At 43.6% G+C, this 26,206-nt stretch overlaps 1 protein-coding gene across 2 annotated transcripts in view; it reads right to left on the bottom strand.

Annotated features, from left to right (window-relative positions):
- The window catches only part of GNAS (GNAS complex locus), a 304,178-nt gene extending 278,561 nt beyond the window's left edge, over positions 1 to 25,617 (bottom strand). For both annotated transcript variants that reach the window (XM_084854281.1, XM_084854282.1), the window contains exon 1: positions 24,458 to 25,617. In XM_084854281.1, coding sequence (XP_084710407.1) covers positions 24,458 to 24,704 — 247 coding nt within the window. In that variant the 5' untranslated portion in view covers positions 24,705 to 25,617. The remainder of the gene's footprint in view (positions 1 to 24,457) is intronic.
- Positions 25,618 to 26,206: the final 589 nt, after the last annotated feature.

Raw genomic sequence — 26,206 nt, 5'->3', positions numbered from 1 at the left:
CCAATTTTTCAGAAAAAAACAAAAATTTCTCGGAGGGAAAAAAAAGAAGAAAAACACCCCCCCCCTTTTTTTTCTGGCTCTTTTCCAGGCCTCCGCATCTCTATGCCTATATGTTATCTTTTCAGCAAATACCTTTTTTTCTCCGAGGCAGTTTAAAGACCTGGTTCTAGATTTTTATGGCTGTTTTATCAATTCCTATACTGTTTGTTGTTTTGCATTGGATTGCATTTTATTCCTTTAAATATCTGTTTTGTATTTTATATTTTTTACTGTTTGTGTGGCATTTTAGTCTTTTGAACCTTCATAATCTGCCTAGAGAACATTGGTTATTGGGCAGATTAAAAACAAATAAATGATGCAAGGTGGACTATATCAATTATAATATGTCAAGTGGATTGTTTATGAATACAATTTTGTATGTGAAATTTCAAATTGGTTATAGTTGGGTACAAGTATAAAGGCATTTGTACAAGAGAATTTTAAAAGTAAAATTATGTAATTAAACAAACAAACAAAAACATCAGAGGTGCCAAATTGTGAAGGCAAAATACCGTGGAAAATACTGAGGAAAACTGTGAAGGCAAAACACAGTGGCTTGGTTCATAATGCAAAACCATAGTTTAGTGTTACGTGCATAAGCCTTGCACTCACCCCTACCCTATGAGAAATGATTTCATTCCAAGAAAGAAAGAAAATACTGACAGCTGCCAAGACACCTTCAGCAGTGCTTCAGGTATGTTGTTAGAAATATGTGAATACCCTTTATTTTTGTGTGAAACATCTACCATGGGAGGGAAAGAAAATAGGAATCTGAGATCTCAAATTAACGAGTCCAAATTCTGGACTTGAAGATTCCTGGTGTTCTGAAAATCTGTTGAATTCATCTTTTGTTAATAAAAAGCCCGCAAAAGTAAAAAGAAAACAGAATGGTGCATTCCTCCTGCACACAGCCCTGCTTCCCTGGTATGATCGGCTCCAGCTTCTTCCTCCTGATGAAGTGGACAAGGTGCTTTCATCTGTAAGGCCAACCACCTGCTTACTTGATCCTTGCCCATCTTGGCTCATTATGGGCTGCAGAGAGAGACTGGGTGAGGGGATCAGGGCTGTGGTGAACGCCTCCCTTGAGGGGGGAGTGATGCCATCAGCCCTCAAGGAGGCAGTGATAAGACTGCTCTTAAAGAAGCCCTCCTTGGATCCTCAAGTTCTGAACAACTTTCGCCCAGTCTCAAATCTGCCATTTTGGGGCACGGTGATTGAGCGGGTGGTGGTGGTGCAGTTGAAGGCACACTTGGAAGAAACTGATTATCTAGACCCATTTCAGTCGGGCTTCAGGCTTGGGCATGGGACAGAAACGGCCTTGGTCACCTTGGTAGATGATATGAGGAGGGCTCTGGATAGGGGTGAATGCCCCTTCCTTGTTCTCCTCGACCTCTCAGCAGCTTTTGATACCGTTGACCACGGTATCCTCCTGGACCGCCTGGAGGGGTTGGGCATTGAAGGCACCGTATTGCGGTGGTTCCGGTCCTTCCTCTCCGGCAGGTACCAGAGGGTAGCACGGGGAGAGGAGGTTTCGGACCCGTGGCCGCTCCCTTGTGGGGTGCCACAGGGTTCCATCCTCTCCCCGATGCTATTTAACATCTATGTGAAGCCGCTGGGGGCTATCATCAGGAGGTTTGGGGTGCAGTGTCATCAATTTGCGGATGACACGCAGCTCTACCTCTCATTCAAATCTTCACCAAGGTTGGCCATAGAATCCCTGTCCAAATGTCTGGAGATGGTGAGTGGCTCGATGGGGAGGAATAAGCTGAAGCTGAACCCTGACAAGACCGAGGTACTTTTGGTGGGAGACAAGAGGAGGCTAGGGGATGTTGACCTGGTGTTGAATGGGGTACGGCTACCCTTGAAAGACGAGGTCCGCAGCCTGGGGGTCATTTTGGACTCCCAGCTGTCCATGGAGGCTCAGGTGTCAGCTGTGAGCCGGACAGCGCTGTATCAACTCCATCTGATCCGGCGGCTGCGCCCCTTCCTTCCCGACCATCTGCTCCCATCGGTAGTACATGCCCTGGTCTCCTCTCGTTTTGACTACTGTAATGAGCTCTATGTGGGGTTACCCTTGAAGACGGTTCGGAAACTGCAGCTGGTAGCTCGCCTGATTAAAGGCAGCCGCTGGCGAGATCACATCATTCCAGTGCTGAAGGAGTTGCACTGGTTACCAGTTGTTTTCCAGGCCAAATTCAAGGTGTTGGTTTTGACCTTTAAAACCCTATATGGTTCCGGCCCAGCCTATCTTAAGGAGCGCCTCCAGCAGCACCAGACAGGCCGCTTAACAAGATCAGCCTCGGATGGCCTTCTCTCTGTCCCATCAGCCAGGACAGCTAGACTGGTGGGGATGAGGGAGAGGGCCTTTTCTGTGGTGGCCCCCACTCTGTGGAACTCCCGCCCTAGGGAACTCCGTCATGCCCCCTCTTTAATGAGCTTCCATCGTGCATTAAAAACGTGGTTGTTCAGGCAGGCATTTGGGGTGGGTTAGGGTATTTTAGAAAATGTTTTTATTGTAGAATTTTATTGTTTTAAACTGTTTTATTGTATGTTGTACATCGCCCAGAGTGGCTGGGTGACCAGCCAGATGGGCAATTAATAAATTTAATAATAATAAAAATAAATAAATAAATAAATAAATAAATGAAAGGATTTACGGACTGCCCTTCTTGTGGACCATAAAACAATGGACTAAAAGTACTGATGATTATACAAACAGTGTACAATTGATCCCAAAAGACATATGCAGCTAAGCAGGGGTGTGGGGAGAAGAAAAGAAAATATTACAAGTTGCAACCCAGCAACCCCCACCGACAAATTCTAAAAAGGTGAATAGCAGTCGCTTGAACAGAAGGAGCAGACTGACCCAAGTGTCCCATCCAGCCTGGAAAATATCATTATTGTCAAGATCATAATGATGATAATGTTAATATTGATTATGATTTTACATTTATATCCCATCTTTCCACCACAAATGGTGCCACCACCACAAATGGTGGAACAAGACACTATCTCTCAACCCAGCTTATCCCACAGGATTATGTTGAGGGCTGTGGAGGAACGGCCCTTCTCACTGGGGCACAGGGCTGGCCCTAGGATAAACAGCACCCTGGGCAAGGAGTGCCTTTGGTGCCCTACCCCCTGTGATCAGTTTTGCGGGGCTACCCAGAGGATTTATGGGGCCTGATGCAGGTGTGATGTCCATCGAGAATGACATTGCTCAAAACCTTGATCTCTTGTGCAAACTGAAGCACAGTGGCCGAAAGTTCAAAAAGTCACATTCTGAGCAATGGCAGTGAACTATGCAACACAGCAGAACTACCACAGGTTTTACTTATAATAATAGTTTCTGTTTTGTAGCAGTTCCTATCCATTATTTTTATCTTTAAAAATAATAAAGAAAAGTTATAAAGAAAAAAAGGTATCCAGTTGACCTCTTACAGCTTACGGCTTTATTTTATTATTTATACAGCGCTTAGAGCGCTTACAGTATTTGAAGGGCTAAGTGCCCCGTAATGTTGCCCCGAAGTAAAGCTGCATTCCACTGATTTTCACCTAGCACAAATGACATCAGAGTGGAAACTGAAAAAGAATCATACTGTAACAAAGTCAGTTTATGGTGCATGTACCTGTAAGACAGCCCCTATGAGGAGAGCTATCTGTGGAGAGGCAGGGCCAAAAAGCCAGAGAGGGTTCTGGATGTAAGAAGGCCTGTATGTGTTGGAGTGGAGTTTCAAGAAGGAAGGCCTAGTTTCAAAAGAAGAATCTAAATAAAGCATCTGTTGTGTTCCTAAAGTGGATCACTGTCCTCGCTGGAAAATAACCCGCCTGGCTAAGCTGCTGGAGCAGGCCAGAAAGCCACATAACAATACTTTAAAGCTAATTGAAGGAAGTTCATTTTTGCAGTTAGTACCCAAACAACCTGTAGAACCTTGGAAAAAGGGTTACAGACACTGGCTTTTTGCCACCCTAGCTCACAGCAGACAGTACATTAAAAAAACACAGCCACTGAGCTCAGCTTGGCACCCGTCTCAGCTCAGCGTGGCACCCCCCTCACCTCTTGGCGCCCTGGACGACTGCCCAGCTTGGCCACCCCTAAGGCCAGCCCTGCTGGGGCAGTCCCACCACTACAGCCACCAATTGTGGAGGATCACCCCTTACCACGGGGCAATCCCACTATTTACTTTGGCTGCCATCATAAATCTGCACCTCCTTATTTAATATACCCCTTTTCCTAAGGTAGCTGTGGTCATTAAGTGTGAGACAAACAGATCAGAGGTACAGGTATAATAAACAAGGATAAAGATTATTTTATTTAAAAGAAATGGAACAAGAAAGCTTGTTATTTATGATTAATGTTACTTTAAGAACAAGGCTTCTATATTGTTACTTTAAAGACAGGGCTTCTATACTGTTACCACCAGTCAGGTGTTAGAAGCTACAGTTCCTAACTGTAACCAAAGTTAAGCCAGTTCCCCTGTCAAGCCCCACCCTCAAATAATTCACAGGCCTAACAATAAAGGCTTGAAAGGCAGTCTCCTCGCTGGTAGCATTTGACTTCCACCTGGAACAGCTCTGGAACACCTCCTCCAGGTGTCTTGCTCTCCTCACTTGCAGACCTTCTTCAGCTTGTGTCTCACATGCTCTCAGCTCAGCTTCCTGGTCTTGTGGCTGCTCTTCTCCCTGGCTGATGTCTTCCTCAGGCCCCCAGTCTCTCACGAAGATACTTCCTGATGACTCTTCCTCAGGCAAAACTCCCCAGGCAAACTCTCCTGACAGATTCTCCTGTCAGACTCCCCCAGATGCCTCTCAGCAACTCCTTATATTCGATCCCGTCAGAACCGTCCATCCATTCAGCTTTGGTGTGGCCACCATTCAGTCACACCACCTCTGCTCATACATAGGGCCAATGGGCATCTTTACAATGTTTAGCTAGTCTCAAATCAGATGGCCCCAGTTTCGATCCAACCTTCCTATATATAAGACAGAAACCTGGCCTGATATTCCCTCTCAATGGCAACAGTAATTGCCACTCCACCAGCCCACCATATTTACAATATCTCTCTCCCTAGGCACAAGCCTCTAGTAAAAGGCTCACATTTTCCCTTCTACTGTTAACCCCTTTGTCTTCAGTCAGTGAAACACAACATAATAGTTGAACATATTAAACTTTTACCTCATAAGAAGTCAGTTTCTTCACAAGGACCAATGAACCTAACCCTATTCACAACACCCTGAAATACCTAGGAGGGAAGTTGGGACACAAACTTGTTGACTGACTGGGAAATAAATTAAGATCAATCCAACACATAACTTCTGCAACTTTAGATGACAGGAGAAAGGCTGCTTTTTATATTTTAAATCCGCTGACATACATAAGATACTATTTATAAATCTCCTTGTTGTAGCTAAAATATTACTGGCCTGATGATGGAAACTGGCATCTCTCAGCCCATGATGGGGTGATCGTTAGATGCGCTAGAAATTGCCTCTAACAAGATGCACACTTGATGATGGTGTGATTGTTAGAAACATTAGAAACTGCACGGGGAACAAATGGAGAGATCCGATCCATTGAGGAAATGGACAAATAACAATTTTTGACATATTAGCAAACACACCCAGCTTCAGACGGGCTGGAATAGCTCTTCATTTGATACAGCAAAGCCATCATGCAAATTTATGCCTCTGTGAGACTTGAACACATTGTGCCCATCCCATCTAAGTGAAGCCACACCTTAGTATGCCAAGTATAGTATGCTAAGGGTCCTCTTAGTATGCATGAGAAGTTCCATGGTCTTAGCGCTATGGTACTGACTGATTGACTGACTGACTGACAGACATACTCTTTTGTTATTTTAGAAGACTGGAATACACACCATGATACAAAATCATTTTGCATTTATATAATTTATGTTAAGCATTCATATTTTGAAGAAAAAGAACATAGAAATGAAAGTACTGGCATACTGCACAGATCAGCAGAAAGTAGATTGGGATCTGCTGCTAGATCTCTGGGTGATTTGCAGTAAATCAGCAAGGATTTCTTACTCAAAATTGTTTACTAATAACATCAACAAAATCCCTCTCCCCTGCCCTAACTTATATTGCTAAAACTAAGACAGTTTTTTGGGATGGTAACCAGGAGTGGATTTTTGTGAGGAAGGACTGTGACATCCATTCAGTTCTAGTTGTTGTTCCGTCGTTAAGTCGTGTCCGACTCTTCGTGACCCCATGGATCATAGCACGCCAGGCCTTCCTGTCCTCCACTCCCTCCCAGAGTGTGCTCAAGTTCATATTCATTGCATCAGTGATGCTATCTAGCCATCTCATCCTCTGCCGTCCCCTTCTCCTTTTGCCTTCAATCTTTCCCAGCATCAGGGTCTTTTCCAGGGAGTTTTCTCTTTGCATTAGGTGGCCAAAATATTTGAGCTTCAGCTTCAGTACCTGTCCTTCCAATGAGCACTCAGGATTGATTTCCTTTAGGATTGACTGATCTGACCTCCTTGCAGTCCAGGGGACTCGTAACAGTCTTCTCCAGCACCACAGTTCGAAAGCATCAATTCTCCTGCGCTCAGCCTTCCTTATACTCCAGCTCTCACAGCCATACATTACTACTGGGAAAACCATAGCTTTGATTATATGGACCTTTGTCGGCAAGGTGATGTCTCTGCTTCTTACTATGCTGTCTAGGTTTGCCATAGCTTTCCTCCCAAGGAGCAAGCGTCTTTTAATTTCATGGCTACAGTCACCGTCTGCGGTGATCTTGGAGCCCAAGAAAGTAAAATCTGTCACTGCTTCCATTTCTTCCCCTTCTATATGCCGGGAAGTGATGGGGCCAGATGCCATGATCTTCGTTTTTTTAATGTTGAGTTTCAAACCAGCTTTTGCACTCTCCACTTTCACCCTCAACAAGAGGCTCTTTAGATCCTCTTCGCTTTCTGCCATTAGGGTGGTATCGTCTGCATATCTGAGGTTGTCGATAATTCTCCCGGCAATCTTAATTCTGACCTGTGATTCATCCAACCCGGTGTTTCTCATGATGTACTCTGCATATAAGTTAAATAAGCAGGGCGACAATATGCAGCCTTGTCATACCCCTTTCCCAATTTTGAACCAATTGGTTGTTCCATGTCTGGTTCTTACTGTTGCTTCTTGACCCTCGTACAGGTTTCTCAGGAGACAGGTAAGGTGGTCTGGTACTCCCATCTCTCAAAACAAATAGCTGGACTTGGCATTCTTCAGCTCAAAGTTTATATCTTTTGCACATGGCTCCAGTAGATGTATCTTGAAGTTCAAGTAAAAAATAAAGTAGACCCCACAAGTCTGCTCATCCCTGCCATACTGAATTAGACCAACGGTCCTGAGCTCAACATACTTGTCTTCTAACTGTGGCCTGTTACACGCTAAATGGAAGTCTACTGCCAGAGTACAGTGGCAAATATCTATCCAGTAACAAAAGTGCTGTAACTCAGTGGTAGAACACATGCTTTGCAGGCGGAAGGTCCAAGTACAACCCCCACCATCTTGAAGCAGAGTTGGGAAAGACTGAAACCTTGGACAGCTGCTGCCAATGTAAATAGATACGGTTGAGTGAGATTAATCAGTGATCTGATTCAGTCTATGCAGCCTCCAGTGGATAGCTCCTTTAGAGTTCTGACTGGTTCTGAATGAAACCCAGAGTGGATTCCCCACCCCACTGACATCGGAGCCACCAGCCTCCACTGGCACCCTCCTATGTTCTTATCTGTCCATCAGTGTTAGCCGCCAGCATCTGGTAGCCAAAACTACACTGTCTCTGGACAATGAAGTTACACTCCTGGATACCAGCAACCAAAACAAAAACAAAGCAAACCTTGTTATTTCACAATACTCTAAAATGCATTTGTGATTCCCCTCATTCATTTATTGTCCAGGCAAATATCCCTCCGATCTGGCTTTCTGTACAATGTGAGCCATTCTAATTGCCTCCTTTTCTGTCCCTTCCTAGCTCTAAGATATCCTTCTTTCTTGTCAAGGAAGGGCAAACGAAACTGCAGGCAATACTCTAAATTTAGAATATGCAGATTCACCATAAATCTATACGGTGTTCTCACTTTTTATATTTGATCCATTTCCTCATAACTCCCAGCACTATGCTTGCCAAATTACGCAGCCCTGCGTGTACTTTCTTCCTGCTGCTGACTCATGGTTGGCTTTTTTGGGTTCTTCCTCATTGTCACGAAAGAGCATTACTAGGAAGCAGGATAAAAATCTCAAAACACAGACCAAGTGGCTGGCTAGGAATGGGGGAAGAACGTGGGAAAGAACCGCCAGGGTAGTCTGAAAGCTGTTCCCTCCTTGAATAATCTAGAGGCCACATTACAGCGAACCAGGAAAAAATGGAACATGGTGGAACTATATCCACATGAGCCAGGCTCTCCCAACTTAGCACCCTCCAGATGTGTTGGACTACAATTTCCACAATCCTCAGTCAGCAACTCCCACAATCATTGGCTAGCATGGCCAATGGAGGCCTGTGGGAGTTGTAGGGTTTCAGGTTGGGGTGATATAAGCCCTGTACAGACATTCATCTGAATACGCAAGGGTTTAGATTGGGTAGGGAGTTGAGACTATGCATGCTTAAACTGGGTAGGGTGATGGCAGCCATGCACACTGGCTTCACCCCCTACATCCCTGTGTACACAACTCCTACCCCCTGATAAAGCAAGTTCCCCTGATCATGTGGGGAGTTCTACTCACATTCAAATCAACATGGGCAGAACTCTCCTTCAGACCTTACCTCTCAACGTGGGACAGGTGGGGACCAAGGGGGGCAACTGGCTCTACCCCCTTCCCTGTTTAAGCTCTCGTGTTTAAGCCAACACGTGAATAGGGCTATAGAGGCTAGTATGATCAAAATGCCTCGTTTGGAGTTGCATAGATTCTTATTCTGATTAACCTAAAGAAGTCTGTCACTTTATTGGTTGGAGATTCTTACGTGAACTACTTGAGTCAGGCTGGGTTCACATACTCCATCTTGGAATTGTTTTTGTTGAAAGGCAGCCATTTATTTATTTGTTTGTTTTGGGGGTAATTTACATAAGTAAATGAAAAATAATAATACAATCATTGTTCAAAAAAGGGTATATTTCCAGGTTTGCTAAGGTACGACAGGAAAGCCAGATGGGGGCAACTGTTCTGGGCAAGCATATTCTGATTGCTGTAACTCTGAACCCAGCGAAACTGGTTTGTGGTAGGTTCATAGGTGTGCACAGCATACTTCATTCAGGTGTGCACCCAGGGATTTTTTTTTAAGGCGAACATTTATTGAATACTCAATCATAAAGGACATTATTTTTATTCATAAAACAAACTAAAGAAACTAAAACTTAACTAAACTTTTTTTAATTAACCACTAACCTTTACTTAAAAAAATACAAACTTCAAAAATGAGACACAAAATACCAATTCTTTTTTGTGGCCTCTTATATAGGTCAAAAGAATTTTCTAGAATAGTCGTTGGAGGGGGAGGAGAGGACCAATGGTAATATGGCTCCACAGTAGTGGGGACGCATGCTGCAAGTGAACATGGGCTTCCTAAACATTTCTATAACATCTTTATTACGCAATTTGGCGCTTATTGCACAATACAACAATCCATCCTTTAAAACTAAAAAACCGTTATCATGCAATTAAATTACAATGCAACGCCACTTTTTTTTTTTTAGTCATTAGGGTGTGCCTGGGCATTCTTCTTCTTCTTCTTCATACGAAACATGAATGCACGTATTGGATACTGCCCAGGATGCTGGATAGGCCTTTGGACTGACACAGCAGGGTTCTTTTCATGTTCTTAAGACACTCTTGTGCTTTCATCAACACATAATGAAGGACATTCACTTTACTTGACACAAGTGCGTCACTCAGGTGCAGCTAAATAAAGTATGATGCTCAAACAATCCTAACCAACAAGGCAGTGATCTTCCTTATGTCCAGCCAAGGCTTGCCTTGCCCCACACCCTTGCACCCAACAATTCTGAACTTGCCCATTTTGTCTCTAAACTCTGTCTTAACTTGCCTTGGATGGGCCAGCCAGCTACCAACTTCAGGTGCTCACATACGATTTGATCTGTGCACACTCCCCACAGCCAAAGAGATGAAGCCAAAGTTCACCGAAGAGATGAAACTGTTAAACAAAGATGTGGTTCCTGGAGAACCACCTCCCCTCCCCTCCCCCGCTGTCTTGTAGGCAGTGTGGATCATCCCTGGGCTCCGTACTCATAAGAGCAGCACACAGGAGGGCAAAAGGGGGCATTCCGAGGGTGGGGAGGAGCGGGGAATGCGAAAGTACTACTATGACGCTTCCTATAAGTTGTCCAACCTCCCTCCCATGCACTCCAATGTCCCGTGGCTAGACAGCTGAAATCGGTTGTCCAGCTGCAAATGCAGGGCAGCCAGTGTATGGAGGACAACATCCCCTCCACGCTCCACCCGCCTTGCATTGGATAGGCAGTTGCCTCTGAGTTTGGAAGCAGCTGCCTATCCCGATAGGATTGCTCCCCCCATGATTCTTTAACTTTGATGCATTAAGAGCCACTATTCTTTTGGGGAGAACCATGTATGCCACCCTGAGCTCCATGGAGGAAGGGCAAGCTTCTTCTTTTTTTAAGAAGAGCTAAGCTATGGGTTATTTACTTTTCAATACGTGTCAAAACCCAGGCTTTTCCTACGAAGAAGTGTTCTTGATTCAAGACATTGAGTCAGCATTCTAATCCAAGTTGGGGGTGGAGGGAACAGACCAGTTATTGATTTGAAACACCGCTGTTGTCTTCCACTTGAAAGAGTGATATCTTTCAAGTGGCAATGTGGTTTCTGAAGGCAACTAAAGAATAGTTCCAGACAACAGATTACCCTGAAGTAATATAATAATAATAATAATAATAATAATAATAATAAGCTACCTTTTTATTAGCCATGTGAATTTCACAGAGCAGATACCACATCCCTGCCACATGGGGCAAGAAGGAGAAGAATCCAAGAAAGAGTTTTAAACCACAGATTGTAAGAAAAGAGCTTTCAAAAAGGGTTAAGTCAGAAAATGAATGAAGCGTTTCAATAAGCTCTAAATATAAACCACATTCTTGTTCTGTAACTCAGACCCCCTTACAAGTTGGCTTCTTAGTGGATTATGTTATTTGGTTCACAGTTGTGGCTTCTTAAGCAGCAAAGAAATGACATGGGAGGACATAAACAAACATGCGTGAACTGGGCTGATAACACATGACCAACCCATTCCTAAAACACATTGAAGTGAAGGTAAGTGCCATTTGTTTCAGTGTGACTTACTTGTAACACTGAGCAGCTTTGGATATTACTGAAGCTGAAAACACAGAGCATTTCTACACAAGGCTTTTACTGTACACTCATGATTGGTCATTCACGGAAGTTTGCACATCCTTTACAAGATGTCGTCAACCTCCAGGGTGTCTCTCGCACTTTCTGACCTTTATCCTGCAGTTGCAACTAGGGCTGGAACATTTATTTGATTATTTGGTCAGATCAATCAATTAGTTGGATCAATGAAAAAAATTATGATAGAGAATTAAAGTGATCCTGATTAATCAGGCAGCACTTTTGTGAGTGTAGAGAATACTTTTAAACTGCAGAAAGTTGTTGAAGAAGCATTCCCCTTATTTCTCACATAAAATAGCACCTACCTTCCATGGTTCTTGTACGTATTTGGTTGCTGTGCATCATCTAAATGTTGAGATGACAAGTGCATCATCTAAAAACAAAGAAACTATGCTCCCCCACCCATTTCAGAATGCCTGTGATTACTCATTTGCAAATTTATGCAGATTCAACTGATCAATTACTATTTATCAATTAAGCAAATACAGCTCACAGCTGATCATCTGAGTTTTCTTTAATCGGGGAACAGGCCTACTTGCAAGTATGAGACAATTCACAGAACCATTTTTGTACATAGCGAAGCCAATCAAATTGGGTGTTTCCGATTCTGGTATGTTGAAACAGTGGTGTAAATTCTGTAATGTGTTCAGATGAAAATCTGAGTCCACGCTGAATAATTCACATGACTGATTCATTTTAAAATCAATGTATGAAAAGCTGGTTGATCTGAAATTAGTGCTCTGTGTAATGTGGACATGTGTTGAAAATTCAGCAGCCCAGCATAGCAAGCTAAATGTTTACACAGCCTTGAAAATGGTCATATGAATTTCCCCTCAGTCCCTCTGATTTCAACAGAACTCACTTTGATGTATTTATACTTTGAATCTGATGCTTGAATACAAGACTACTTTACTTGTCCTTCTAAGAACATAATGTTGGATCAGACCAAAAGCCTATCTAGCCAGCATTCTGTTTCCAAGAAGATACCAATGGAAAGACAGAGTAGGACATGGATGCAACAACAGCCTCCCCAGCAATGGGGGGGGGGGGGCAAACTACACATTCTACTAATTGCATTGCTGTAGTTCAGCCTGCTATTTTACTTTACTTTTGTGTAAGCACGTGTAGCCCTGATCCAGACTGGGACCATAGTGCATTGGGAGAGGAGGGTTTAAGCTTCCCTACCGAATTACACACACACACACACACACACACACACTCCTTCAGGAGGATGGGTTAGAAGAAGAAAAAGACGTCTCCATTGGATTCAATCATCAGCAAACTTGGCCACCTCACTGTTCACCCCAACTCCAGATCATTAATGAACAAAGTTAAAAAGCACTGGTCCCAATACAGATCCTGTACTTATCCTTAGTGGATAAAGTAGCAGTTACAGGAACTCTGGGAGAAAGCGACCATGTTGTAGTTCAGTTCTTGGTTCTAAGGAAAACAAAAGCCGCATGCAGTCAAAACACGTACCCTGGATTTTAGGAAAGCTGATTTTAATAAACTCAGAACAATGATTAGTAAGGTCTCATGGCAAGCGACTCTAATGAGAAAAGGAGTCCAAGATGGGTGGGAGCTTTTAAAAAAGGAAATTCTCAAGGCACAATTACAAACAATTCCAACAAGAAGTAAAGGTGGGAGACAACTGAAGAAGCCAATGTGGCTTCACAAAAAGCTTAGAGGTGACCTGAAAACAAAAAAGGACACATATATGCAGTGGAGAGAAGGCCAAGCAACAAAGGAAGAGTACAGGCAGGTAGCACAGAATTGCAGGGATGGCGTCAGGAAGGCTAAAGCTGAGAGCGAGCTGAGGTTAGCGAGGGATGCTAAAAACAACAAAAAGGCTTTCTTCAGCTACGTGCATAGCAAAAGACAGAGGAAATAAATGGTTCAGCTATTAAATAAGGATGGCAAAATGATAACAGATGACAAAGAAAAGGCAGAGGTGCTCAATTCCTACTCTGGCTCAGTCTTCTCCCAAAAGAGGGTCTATGACCCCCCTGGCAAAGGCGAAGTACAGGCTGAAGGGGCAGGGTTGCAGCTTGAGATCGATAGCCATATGGTCAAGGCACACCTAATTACTTTGAATGAGTTCAAATCTCCAGGGTCAGATCAGCTGCATCCTAGAGTAATAAAGGAACTGGCAGAAGAACTCTCAGAACTGCTGTCTATTCTCTTTGAGAAATCATGGAGGACGGGTGAAGTGCCAGATGACTGGAGAAGGGCTAATGTTATCCCTATCTTCAAAAAGGGTAAAAAAGAGGAACCTAGGAACTACAGACCAGTCAGTCTGACATCAATCCCTGGGAAAATTCTGGAGCAGGTGATAAAGCAATCCATCTGCAAACACCTTGAAAACAATGCAGTGATTACTCAAAGCCAACATGGATTTGTCAAAAACAAGTCCTGCCAGACGAATCTGATCTCATTTTTTGATCAAGTAACCTCCCTTGTGGACCGTGGGAATGCTGTAGACATAATATACCTCAACTTCAGCAAAGCTTTTGACAAAGTGCCCCATGATATCCTGATGAGCAAACTAGCTCAAAGTGGGCTAGATGAAACAACGATCCAGTGGATCCACAGTTGGCTACAGAATCGGACTCAAAGAGTGCTTATCAATGGGAACTTCTCAAACTGGGGAGAGGTAACAAGTGGGGTACCGCAGGGTTCAGTCCTGGGCCCAGTGCTCCTCGACATTTTTATTAATGACTTGAAGGAGGAGGTGTAGGGAATGCTGATCAAATTTGCAGATGACACAAAATTGGGCAGGATAGCTAATACTTTGGAAGACAGAAACAAACTTCAAAGTGATCTTGATAGACTGGAGCGCTGGGCAGAAAACAACAGAATGACATTTAATAGGGATAAATGCCAAGTTCTGCACCTAGGAAAAAGAAACCAAATGCACAGTTACAAGATGGGGGATACGTGGCGCAACAACACTATAAGCGAGAAGGATCTTGGAACTGTTGTCGATCACAAGCTGAATATGAGCCAACAATGTGATGTGGCTGCAAAAAAGGCAATTGCTATTTGGGGCTGCATTAATCAAAGTATAGCTTCCAAATCACGTGAAGTACTAGTTCCCCTCTACTCAGCACTGGTTAGGCCTCACCTGGAATACTGTGTCCAGTTCTGAGCACCACACTTTAAGAAGGATGCAGACAAACTGGAGAGGGTTCAGAGGAGGGCAACAAAGATGATCAGGGGACTGGAAACAAAGCCCTATGAAGAGAGACCGAAAGAACTGGGCATGTTTAGCCTTGAGAAGAGAAGACTGAGGGGAGATATGATAGCGCTCTTCAAGTACTTGAAAGGTTGTCACAGACAGGAAGGCCAGGATCTCTTCTCGATCATCCCAGAGTGCAGGACACGGAATCATGGGTTCAAGTGACAGGAAGCCAGGTTCCGGCTGAACATCAGGAAAAACTTCCTGACTGTGAGAGCAATACAACAATGGAACCAATGACCTAGGGAGGTGGTGGGCTCTCCCACACTGGAGGCATTCAAGATGAGGCTGGGCAGCCATCTGTCAGGGATGCTCTGACTTGAATTCCTGCACTGAGCAGGGGGTTGGACTCAATGGCCTTGTAGGCCCTTCCAACCCTACTAGTCTATGATTCTATGATCCTTGGAGGACTTCACTATTCCTCTATTGCAAGAACTGACCCACTCTCTTTCTGTTCTTTAATAAAGTACCTATCTTTTGACCCCATGACTGCTAATCTTAATAAGGACTCTTTGGTAAGGGACTTGGTCAAAAGCCTTTTGGAAGTCTAAATAAACAATCTCTTCACCCCTATCCACATTTATTGACACTGTGAAAAATTCTAAAAGGTTAGTGAGACAGGACTTAGCTATGAAGGAACCATGTTCATTCTTTTTCAGCAGGATTTGTTCTTCTGTGTGCTTATTTTGTCTTTAACAACACTTTTCCACCACTTTACTCAGAACAGACGTTAAGCTACCCAGGCTGTAATTCCTGGATCCTGCCTAGATCCCTTTTTAAAAATTGTTTAATTGGCCACTCTCCAGTCCTCTGGCACAGAGGCTGATCTTACAGATATGTTACATATTTTTGCTAAAAGATCAGCAATTTTACACTGGAATTCTTTAACAACTCTTCAGTGGATACTGTCTGGACTCAGTGATTTGTTTGTTTTCAGTTTGTTTATGAAATCTACAAATTCCTCTGTTGTCACCGCTATTTGCCTTAGTTCCTCAGACTCCCTTCCTGAAAACATCAGGTCAGGCAAGGGTATTTGCCCTACATCTTCTGCAGTGAAGACAGACACAAAGAATTCATTCAGTTTATCTACAATCTCTTTATCCTCCTTTAATATTCCTTTAACTCCATTGTCATCCAGCAGTCCAACTGCTTCCCTAGCCAGTTTCCTGTTCTGATGTATTTAAATATTTTTTTATTGTTGGGCTTGCATTTCCTTTGTCCAAGTTTGTGTTCCTGTTTCTTCTCCTTGTTTGGGCAAGACTTCCATTTTCTTAAGGAAGGCTTCTTTTCTCAAATAGTTTCCTTGACACTACTTGTTAATCATGCCAGTGATCTCTTAGACTTTGTGCTACCTTTCTTGACCTGTAATATACGTTCTAGCTGAACTTCTATTACTGTAGTTTTGAGGAACCTCCAAGCTCCAACCAATTCTTGGAGAGATTTGATCCTCTTGACTTTCCCTTTCAACATGCTTTTTACCACTTCCCTCATTTTAGAGATGTAAACCATTTATTTCTTTTGAAATAAAAAGTGACTGGGGGTGGACTTTCTTGGCAATTTCCCACTTATATATAAATTAAATTTGATAACATTATGGTCAATATTTTCAGTTAGTTTACAACACTCACATACTGTACTAAGTCCTGGACACCATTTAGGATTATGTCAAGAGTCACCTTCCCTCTTGCCATGTGTGTGTGTCTCACCATAGTCTGATGAAAAAAATAAGAGCCAGTTTTCAAAGTACTTCCAGGGTGCCTTAGAAAAGCCAAAAGAAGCCCCTTGAACAGGAGTATGACATGTGTACATTTTGGTGTGAATGTTGCTGGTACCTATTTAATTTTGAACCTGTTTCTAAAGGGTGTATGTATGTGTGTGTGTGTGTGTTTTAGCGTATGAATGATGGGCACATATTCATATAAGGAAACATGGAATCCTAAGAGTGTGGTTTATTTTAGGAATGACATTGACTAGGACAAAAGCTGCCTGGAAACCAGTTTAGCCAAGTTTACATCTTCTTCAATTTAATGGGCCTGGAGGAACAGCTGCAGTTAGGAAAACTGTAATATTTGTACAGTTATCAACCACTTTGAGATGTCTTTTCTGATATGGTAAGTAGCCTATCAATTGATTAAATCATCGTTATCATTATCATCACTCAGCTACTAGTGTTGAATCAAGGATAGCATCAAGTGTACTTGTTACTTTCCACCTGCAATAGCCTTTCTCTGAATTCATAATCATTCGAAAGTGCCACAAGCTTTGGAAGACAAGAGGATCTATTTCAGAAGTTCTTGTGATTCACTTTCAAGCAAACAATTGGTTGAACAAGAGATCACTTAAAAGTACATGACCTGCTTTACACAACCATTTTTCCTGCGGCAACATCCACCACATGATTTTTCATCCATGATTTTTCATTCTCTCTTCTTTTTTTTTAATGGTAACATTTAAAAGAAATGGTAATTCACAACCTTTACTGAACAAATGCATATCCTCACTTTTCCTAAAAATGGGGTGTAAAATTGCCTGCATCTCTTATTCTTGGGACCAACAGTATCTCAGCTGTTCACACAGGCACAGCAATTCAGCAGCAGCAGTTCACACAACACATGGAACATTGTATTTTATTTACTTAGTTCATTTCTATACTGCCCAATAGCCAAAGTTCTCTGTGCAGTTCACAAAAATTAAAACCCCAAAGTACAGCATAAAGCAATATAAAATATGAAAATTTAAAACTACAATATCAAAGCACAACCAGAATAAAGCCTAGCAGCAATGCAGAGATTTACAGATTTAAAACAGCTAAAAGGCTAGCATGCTAAAATGAGAGCCAGTGTGGTGTAGTGGCTATAGTGTTGGACTGGGAGCCAGGAGATCCGGGTTCTAGTCCCCACTCAGCCATGGAAGCTCACTGGGTGACTTTGGGCCAGTCACAGACTCTCAGCCCAACCTACCTCACAGGGTTGTTGTTGTGAGGATAAAATGGAGGAGGATAATGTAAGACACCTTGGGTTCCTTGCAAAAGGAAAAAAGGTGGGATATAAATGCAATAAATAAATTAATTAATTAATTAAATGCTGGGAAAACAAAGAGGTCTTCACCTGGTGCCTAAAGGAGTACAATGTAAGTGCTAGGCAAACTTCTCTAGGGAGTTCATTCCACAGCTAGGGTGCCACAGCAGAAAAGGCCCTCTTCCTGGTAGCCACCCACCTCACTTCCTTTGGCAGGGGCTCCCAAAGAAAGAATGTATATAGGTACATTCAGTGCAAATCTTTGGTCAAAGAAAGTTCCCATGGCAGACACTCAAGAAGCCGATTTCATTTTAGTTGGCCTGAAAGTCAAATAAGCCAAAGAATCTCTTCCTAGCCCTAGAGAAGTCTCTCCAAACCAACTTGGCTTTGCTCCATTTATATGGGCATAAGACCTACCACTGCTATCCAAGTATTCTGGGAATTGTCTTCCAATCTGCTCACAAAAATGCAACTGCAGTATTCATGTTCTTGAAACATGTGTATGTATATACTGCACATATTGGCAAATCAGGGAGAGCTGCAGGTCATATTGTGTGAATTGGTCCAATGAGTTCATCTGTCCTACAAAAATACGACCCTGCACATTCTTCTGAATTTTATTGCAGCATGAAACGTAATAAAGAGTTATTTCAACATGCCTGATCTCCTCTTTTGGTTTCCCGTTTCCCTATTTCTCCCCTCCCATGTTTGTCCCCCCACTCCAAAAATTAGATTAATCCAAATAAAACTTTGTATTTGTGGGCATTTTCCTGAGTTTTCAGAGCATTTCACAGATATGACCTCAGTGATCTTAACAGTGAAACTTATAAAGCTGCCAGTGTTTAATCCCCATATTACTGAAGAGGAGGAGGAACATGGAGGCTGAAAGAAGAGTCTTTGCTAAGACCATCTGACTTCATGCGTGACATTTGGGCCAGGGATTTCCTGGCTCAAAGTTTGCACTGAACCTCTACACCAGTTCCTGTTACAGGCATATTAAGATGTTAATATTAAGCCAGGTGACAGTAAGAAGCACACAGAATGAGCTTTTCTACACGGGACTGTTGATCCACTGCAACTACTTTTGGTTTCATCACAGAATTGCGATCTGGGAGCTACACAAAGAGCATTTCCTTTCCTGCTTTTCTGCTACATAACCTCTGGGTAGCACTGTGGTATACTGGAATAGTGCAATTACACAAGTGGAAAAAGTGTTTTTTTCTTTTAAATCAGCCATGATAGGCTACGTAAACATTTACATAGCCTATCACGGTGTTTTTTAAAAATCTAGCCGTGATAGGCTACGTAAATCTTTACATAGCCTATCACTTTTTTTTTTTTAACAAAAACATCTCTAGTCTTTCTATAATAATCTTATTACATAGTTTTTAAACATTTGGGGGGAGTAAAGGATGAGTAACAATACATAAACACCTTGTCTTAAATTCTAAAAGAAAATATTTCATAATCCAAAGCTGTTCAATTTTTCAGAAAGAAAAATAGTTCTTGGGTTGTTGTTTTTTCCAAATTTTTCCAATTTTTTTCTGGGCCTTCACATTGCTAATAATAGCTAGATCTAGATGGGAGACCCGCTTGAGACCCACACTCACACACACACAATGCATACTGCCTTGAGTGCTATGACGGAGGAAAGGCAGGACAGAAATGTAATAAAGAATACAGGATCCCTCTCCATTACTGAAGCTAGTCAACCTAAGTAGGAAAGCTCCCAGAGATGAGACCATCATAGCCTTTCAGCTATTATAATGCCTCTGTGAACGTGCGTGTAAGCTACTTGAAGCTACTTGTAAGGGACAAGTAGCTTCACAGTGGCAGGCTCCTCTCCCAGCCTATGAAATTTCATTAGAACATGTGCAGAGAGACCGCCAATGCATACAGCTGTGCATCATGTGCAGGGGTCTCTGTTCACACTTTCTAATCAACACACGTTGATTAGATAACAACACAAAGTTGGTGTGTGTGTTTGTGTGTGTGCGTATGAGAGAGAGAGAGAGAGAGAGAGAGAGAGAGAGAGAAAATAGTCTTGGCTAGCTAGGGTTTCCAACTTTTTATGGACAAAGAGGCTTCAGCACAACAGGCAGAAATCTGCATGAAAAGTTTTCCTGGGCACAAAGACACAGGGATGGTGAGGTTTTATGTGTCAGTCTCCTTCTTTTCTGCAACAATTAAGCAGAAAAGCCTCTGTCTATTTAACAGAAACACACACATAATTAGTAACCCTAATCTTTTCTCTAGATCTCATTATTTAATTGTTGTTGTATCTTGGCTTGGAATGAATTGATAAATTTGTAACTGAAGCCTATAAAGACAGATTTGCTGTCTGAACAAGCAGGTCATATTGCCATACCAACCTCTAGAGAGGCTAGCTGTTTTTACTGAAGATTAATATTGTTGTTTATTCGGTCAGTTGCTTCCGACTCTTCGTGACTTCATGGACCAGCCCACTCCAGAACTTCCTGTTGGCCGTCGCCACCCCCAGCTCCCCCAAGGTCAAGTCTGTCACCTCCAGAATATCATCCATCCACCTTGCCCTTGGTCGGCCCCTCTTCCTTTTGCCTTCCACTCTCCCTAGCATCAGCATCTTCTCCAGGGTGTCCTGTCTTCTCATGATGTGGCCAAAGTACTTCAGTTTTGCCTTTAATATCCTTCCCTCAAGTGAGCAGTTTAATTAATATAGCACGTTCCTTTTCCACCTCTTGAACAGGGCCCATACTGAAACATAACTACAATCTATCCATTTTTCTTTTTATGATCGTGAAACGTATGATATTACATTTTTGCCAAATCTCACAAGATAGTAATAAAAAATATACGTTATCTCAAATCAGCTGATATCTTATGCTGGTCATCCCTCTGCAGGATTCCAGACATTACAATGAAATGTGTTAGAACCTGTGCCTGAAGGCCTCAACAAAAAACACAACTCCGTACACTCCAGCTTTCCTTATTTTGTGGTACCTCTCCCTGATAAATCACTGTCCCTATTTTAACTCTATATTGCCTTTGACGAAAACACTTGGGGATGTTTGTTAAACACTTTGTTAAGTGTGCATAAGCATGAATCCGAGTTCTTCAGGTTTTGGCCCATTCTCCCAGGTCTCTAGAAGTTAAATCTCTGGAAATAGGAGGGGAAGAGACATCACTGTGAAATTAAGCACTCACTGACATTTAAGATTTTTGGTCTGTGTGTAATTTTAAAACAACAACAACAACAACAACAATAATGTGGGTTTGATCCGGGCTTACTTAGGGTGGACCAACTAAAATTAAGTTAATTGATTTCAGTGGATCTACTCTTAGTGTGACTAAAGGCACAATCCTATGGGGATAGTCAGTCACCTCCGAACTTGGAGGGGGATGACTATCCAATACAGGGCGGGTGGAGCGGAGAGGGGATCTTCTCCTGTGTGTGCTGGCCACCTTGGATTTGCAGCTAGACAGCTGATTTCAGATGTCTAGCCAGGGAGCATTGGAGCAGGGTGGGAGAGGCCGGACGGCGCATAGGAAGTGTCATACCAGCGCTTCCGCGGTCCCCTCCCTCAGAAGCACCTTCCTTTTTGGCCACTCTGCGCTGCTCTTCTAAGTGCGGAGTCAGGGACGAACCATGCCTCCTCCTTGCTGGGACCAGTTTACTCCCAAGTTCCATATTGAAAGATCTTCATTGGTTGCCAGTTTGTGTCTGGATTGAATATAAGATGATGTTTAGACCATAAAGCCTTAAGTGGGCCCTGCCTTCTTACAGGAATACCTCCTCCCATATTAGACCCACCCTGCATAACTTGCTGAATACTTGAATACCTGGTGCTTGGCAATGGAGAACAAGACTGCCAGAAAACCCATCGGGGATTTGAACCTGGCTCTCCCAGGTGCAACTTCAATGTTCTATCCTAGTGCTGGGGGACCTGTGTGGTCCCCCAGATGTTGTTGGACTAGAACTCCCATCTTCCCTGACATTAGCCATTCTGGCTGGGGATGATGGGATCCAGAATCTGAGAATATCTGGAGGACCACAGATTCCCCACCCCTGTCCACCATATAATACCATCTCTTGGTCCTAAAACTTCCCACAAGATGTAGTGATGGCCAGTAATTTGGATGGCTTTAATAGGGGATTGAACAAATTCCTGGAGGAGAAGGCTATCAGTGGCTACTAGTCTTTATGCCTATGTGCTCCCTCCAGTACCAGAGGCACTATGCCTATGTATACCAGTTGCTGGGGAACATGGGAGGGAGGGTGCAGTTGCACTCATGTTCTGTGTGTGGGTTTCCCATGGACAGCTGGTTGGCCACTGTGTGAACGGAATGCTGGACTAGATGGACCCTTGGTCTGACCCAACAGAGCTCTTCTTATGTTCTTAACTTTGGAACATAGGAAGCCGCCTTTTACTGAGTCTGAGCCTTGGTCCATCTAGCCCAGTATTGTCGACACGGATTCGCAGTAGTTCTCCAGGGTTTCAGACAGGATTGTTTACTAGCCCTACCTGGAGATACCAGGGATTGAACCTGGAACCTTCTGCAGGTGCTCCACCACTGAGCTACGATCCCTCCCATTACACTGTAATATGGCTATGACAATTTGTCTATATTCTTCTTAAAGTGCAGTTTGCAGAACTGGACACAGCACAGTACTGTGTAGGCTGACAGTTCAGGTATGGGCACTGACAGTTCAAGCTGGGATAAAAGCTGGCCTTTTTAAGTCTATGATCTTTGTTACAATGTTAACAGGCGCTTCTTTAACAAACAAAAACATCCAACTTTTTTTTTCTTAAATAAGAAATTGGGATAGTTTTATATAGAACTTTTATTCTGAGCTACTGAATTTCCACTCACCTAATAAAAACTGAAGCCATTAAATGTGGTCCTTGATCCATTATCTTAAAAATGTTACCTGGAGGTCAAACTGATTTCAGTGTGACTTAATGTCTGAGTAACGTGTCTTAGATTAAGTTCCTAAGTGCCAATTGTAAACATATTTATTGGGAAATAAGCCCCACTAATAAAGTTGATAGTAATTACAAGCCTTTCTACATGAGGCATTTATTGTACACTCATGATTCCTCACGCATGGTAGTTTGCAGGTGCTTTGCATGACATCGTCATCCTCCAGGGCCTCTCCCATTCTTTGCAACTGTTATAGACAGTGTGTGTGTGTGTGTGGGGGGGGGTTCTAACAAGGGTAGTCTGGTATTCAGTGAATGGCAGCATGAAACTCTGGTGTATCCATGCAATTCTGCTATACCACAGCACCACCTAGTGGCTTTGTAATGAAATATATAGAAAGGCAGAGAAAGAAAAACGTGGAATGGTGCAGATCTTAATCCCACAGAAGCAGAAGCCTCAGTAAAGTGGCGGGTTAAAAAACCCATGTAGAAAAGCCCTACATCTGAATAAACATGTTTAGAATCTATCTGTAGTGGCAGCAATTTAGAACATCATATTTCTATGAAGAACAAAAGATTAAAACCACCAAGGTATTAGGCTACTATTAAAGAGTTAACTGGAGAGAGAAACCAACCTCACTATGATGGTTGTCAATAAATTGTCAATATGTTGTCAATAAATTAGTCTAGCAATTTAACAGGAACGTGAAACATACTCCATGAAAGCAAAAATAAGAAGAAAAAAGGCACTGCAAAATACAGCCATGATCTAAATAAGACTTTCAGAATTAATTCTTCTCGCACAGATTCCTACTATTACCAACAACTGTAGCCCCTAGAAACCATGGAGATTTTAGCCATCAGAACAGGGGATTCTCGGAGGCGGGGCAGGACTTTTTTTAGGTTCTAATTTCGGATAAACCACTAAAGAAAATACAGTTGAGACACTTTTTAAGAAGTAGCTACCTGTCTAGATGAACCTATGAGTACAAATCTGTGGCATATATAGTCGACTCTCTTTCTCCATAGCATCTCTTGAACCCTTTGCTTTTCCAGCCAAAGTAACAAACGCACGCCGCTTTGAAACACGCGGAACTTGTTGCGGAGGGAAAACCAATGGGAGAGGGCCGCTCCTCTGGCTCTAGATTTGAGCCCATCGCACGGGGCGACGGAGAAGGATCAGACAACAAAACGCGGCTTGAAAATGCAGCCACTGGACTCATCCCCAAAATCTGTCATCCGGTTGCGTTGTTCAATCCAGCTGCACGCACACCCAAAACAGTGTTTGCAAGATATTACTAATCAACTGGAGAGAGAGACGCCCCTAGGGAAACACACACACACACACACACCATGTTGCAAGAGAACCAGACCAGACGGCCCCCCAAAACTTTCAGGCACATGCAGAACGCGCCTTCTTCCGGATCTCTGCAGCGATCTCGAGATCAGCAAAAACGAGACCAGCTAAAACCCAATAAAAGACGCTCGGGTGTTTGTTTTGCTTTTTTCACGCGGAGACCACGACTCAGAGGCTCTTGCAAAACGGCGTTGGGGTGGGGAGGAAACCAAACACGCCCGATCGGGGGCGCCAAACCCCGGACGCAGACCGCAGAGGGAGCGCGGCGCTGCCGCTGATGAACGCAGCCTTTCACGCTCGGGCGCCGTCCAGGGAAGGAAACAACCGGCCGATTCTCTCGCAAAGCTCCACAGCGGCGAGCGGCTTGCTGCGGTCTGGCACCACGTCGCAGCCAGCAGCGGCAGCGCCCGCCCGCAGCCCGGCGCGGATCGAGCCGCCGCGCCCCGCGCCCCGCGCGCGGCAAGGGCAGGACGCGCCCGGAGACCGCCCGCGAGCCCCCGGCTCGGCTTACCCAGCAGCAGCAGCCGGTGCGTTTGCCTGTAGCGCCTCTTCTCGTCTCTCAGGGACTTGTCGATGCTTTTGCTCCGCTTCCTGTCCGCCTTCTCCTTGATCTTGAGGTTTTTCTTCTTGGTGGCCCTGACGGCGGGACAGTCGCCGCCGCGATCCGAGACGTGATCCGCCGCGTCTCCTCCATGGCCGTAGGAGGAAGGGATGGGCAGGTGGTCTCCTCCGGATCGGAGGCTGTAACACATCCCCATGCTGGAGCCTCGGGCAAGAGATCCGGGAGACCCCCTCCCGCTCCGGAGCAGGTCGGGCAACGCGGGCGCGCGCCGCAAAAGACGCGAGTTCGAAGAGTGAGGGGTTGCTTTGATTGGTGCTCTCTCTCTCCTCCTCGATCAACACAATCCAGGCATGCCCTGATGGACTTGCGTTGGTCCTCAGCTTAGGGGAATCCTGTGGTCCCAGGGTGGCGTTTAAATGGAACCATCTCTGAACTCAAGAGCACATTTTCACGCACTCCCTTTTGGTTCATATTTTCCCCCCTCCGATGATCATGAGAGAGAGGCGTGCGTGTGTGTGTGTGTGTGTGTGTGTGACACACGTGACTGAGACGCGTTTACCGTATTCTCTAGAAATATCGAAGGCTCGCATGTCACTTCCTTCTGCCCGACACTTGCTTTTGGTTGGTTGGTTGGTTCGCTATTTTCATTTCTTTTTTAAAGTGCCTCTCAATATTTCTTCATCTTTTTCTTCCCGGTAAATTGCACAAACCTCATTATTATTATTATTATTGCTGCTGCTGCTGCTCTGAAAGGGATGGAACAATATTATCTTTCCAGACATAGTTAAGGAAAAGAGAAGTCAGTCAGAGGATATGCAGAGGACTCAACAAATAAGCTGAAGCTCCAATATTTTGGCCACCTAATGCGAAGAGAAAACTCCCTGGAAAAGACCCTGATGCTGGGAAAGACTGAAGGCAAAAGGAGAAGGGGACGGCAGAGGATGAGATGGCTAGATAGCATCACGGATGCAATGAATATGAACTTGAGCACGCTCCGGGAGAGAGCGCAGGACAGGAAGGCCTGGCGTGCTATGGTCCATGGGGTCACGAAGAGTCGGACACGACTGAACGACTGAACAACAACAACAAACAAATAAATAAAGTGGGCACCAGCCAGCCAAAGTCCTTTTGATTTCAATGACGGGGGGGGGGAGAGCTATGCTTAGCTCACACATTTAAAACAATAAGGCTTTAAAAAGTGTGTAGCTTTGCCCCTCCAGTCTTACATGAAACAAGATACCACAAAAACAATATCCACGTTTTAAAGCAAACCCCCCCCCCTTTCCCTGAAGCTGGTGACACCTGAGAGAACATTCATTTATTTATAAAATAATTTAGGAGTCACCTTTCAGCCCAAAAAGATCACCCAAGGCAACTTACAATTTTAAAACTTCTAACTTTAAAATGCTAAAGCAAATTAATAAAAAAACAGATTAAGTACAAGAGAAAAGCCAGTTTTAAAAAAGCAGAAAGTGCAATTAATTACACTTGAAATCATTCAAAAGACACATGGAGAAAAAAAAGGTTTAACTCCCTGCCTAAAACTAAAAGATGATGCTAATCTAACCTCCCTAGGGAGGGAGTTCCATAGTCAGAGAGCCAGCTATAAACACATTTCAGCAAAATATGTGGCCCAAAAAGTGTACTATTTGTTTCTGTTTCTGCTAACAAGGCTGGTTCACACATGCAGATACACTC

This window comes from Heloderma suspectum, chromosome 4 (assembly GCF_057233095.1).
Source record: "Heloderma suspectum isolate Gila_16-S chromosome 4, 16-S_ref, whole genome shotgun sequence".
Classification (NCBI taxonomy): Eukaryota; Metazoa; Chordata; class Lepidosauria; order Squamata; family Helodermatidae; genus Heloderma; species Heloderma suspectum.
Note: the sequence above shows the minus strand (reverse complement) of the source record. Positions and strands in the feature narration are given on the sequence as shown.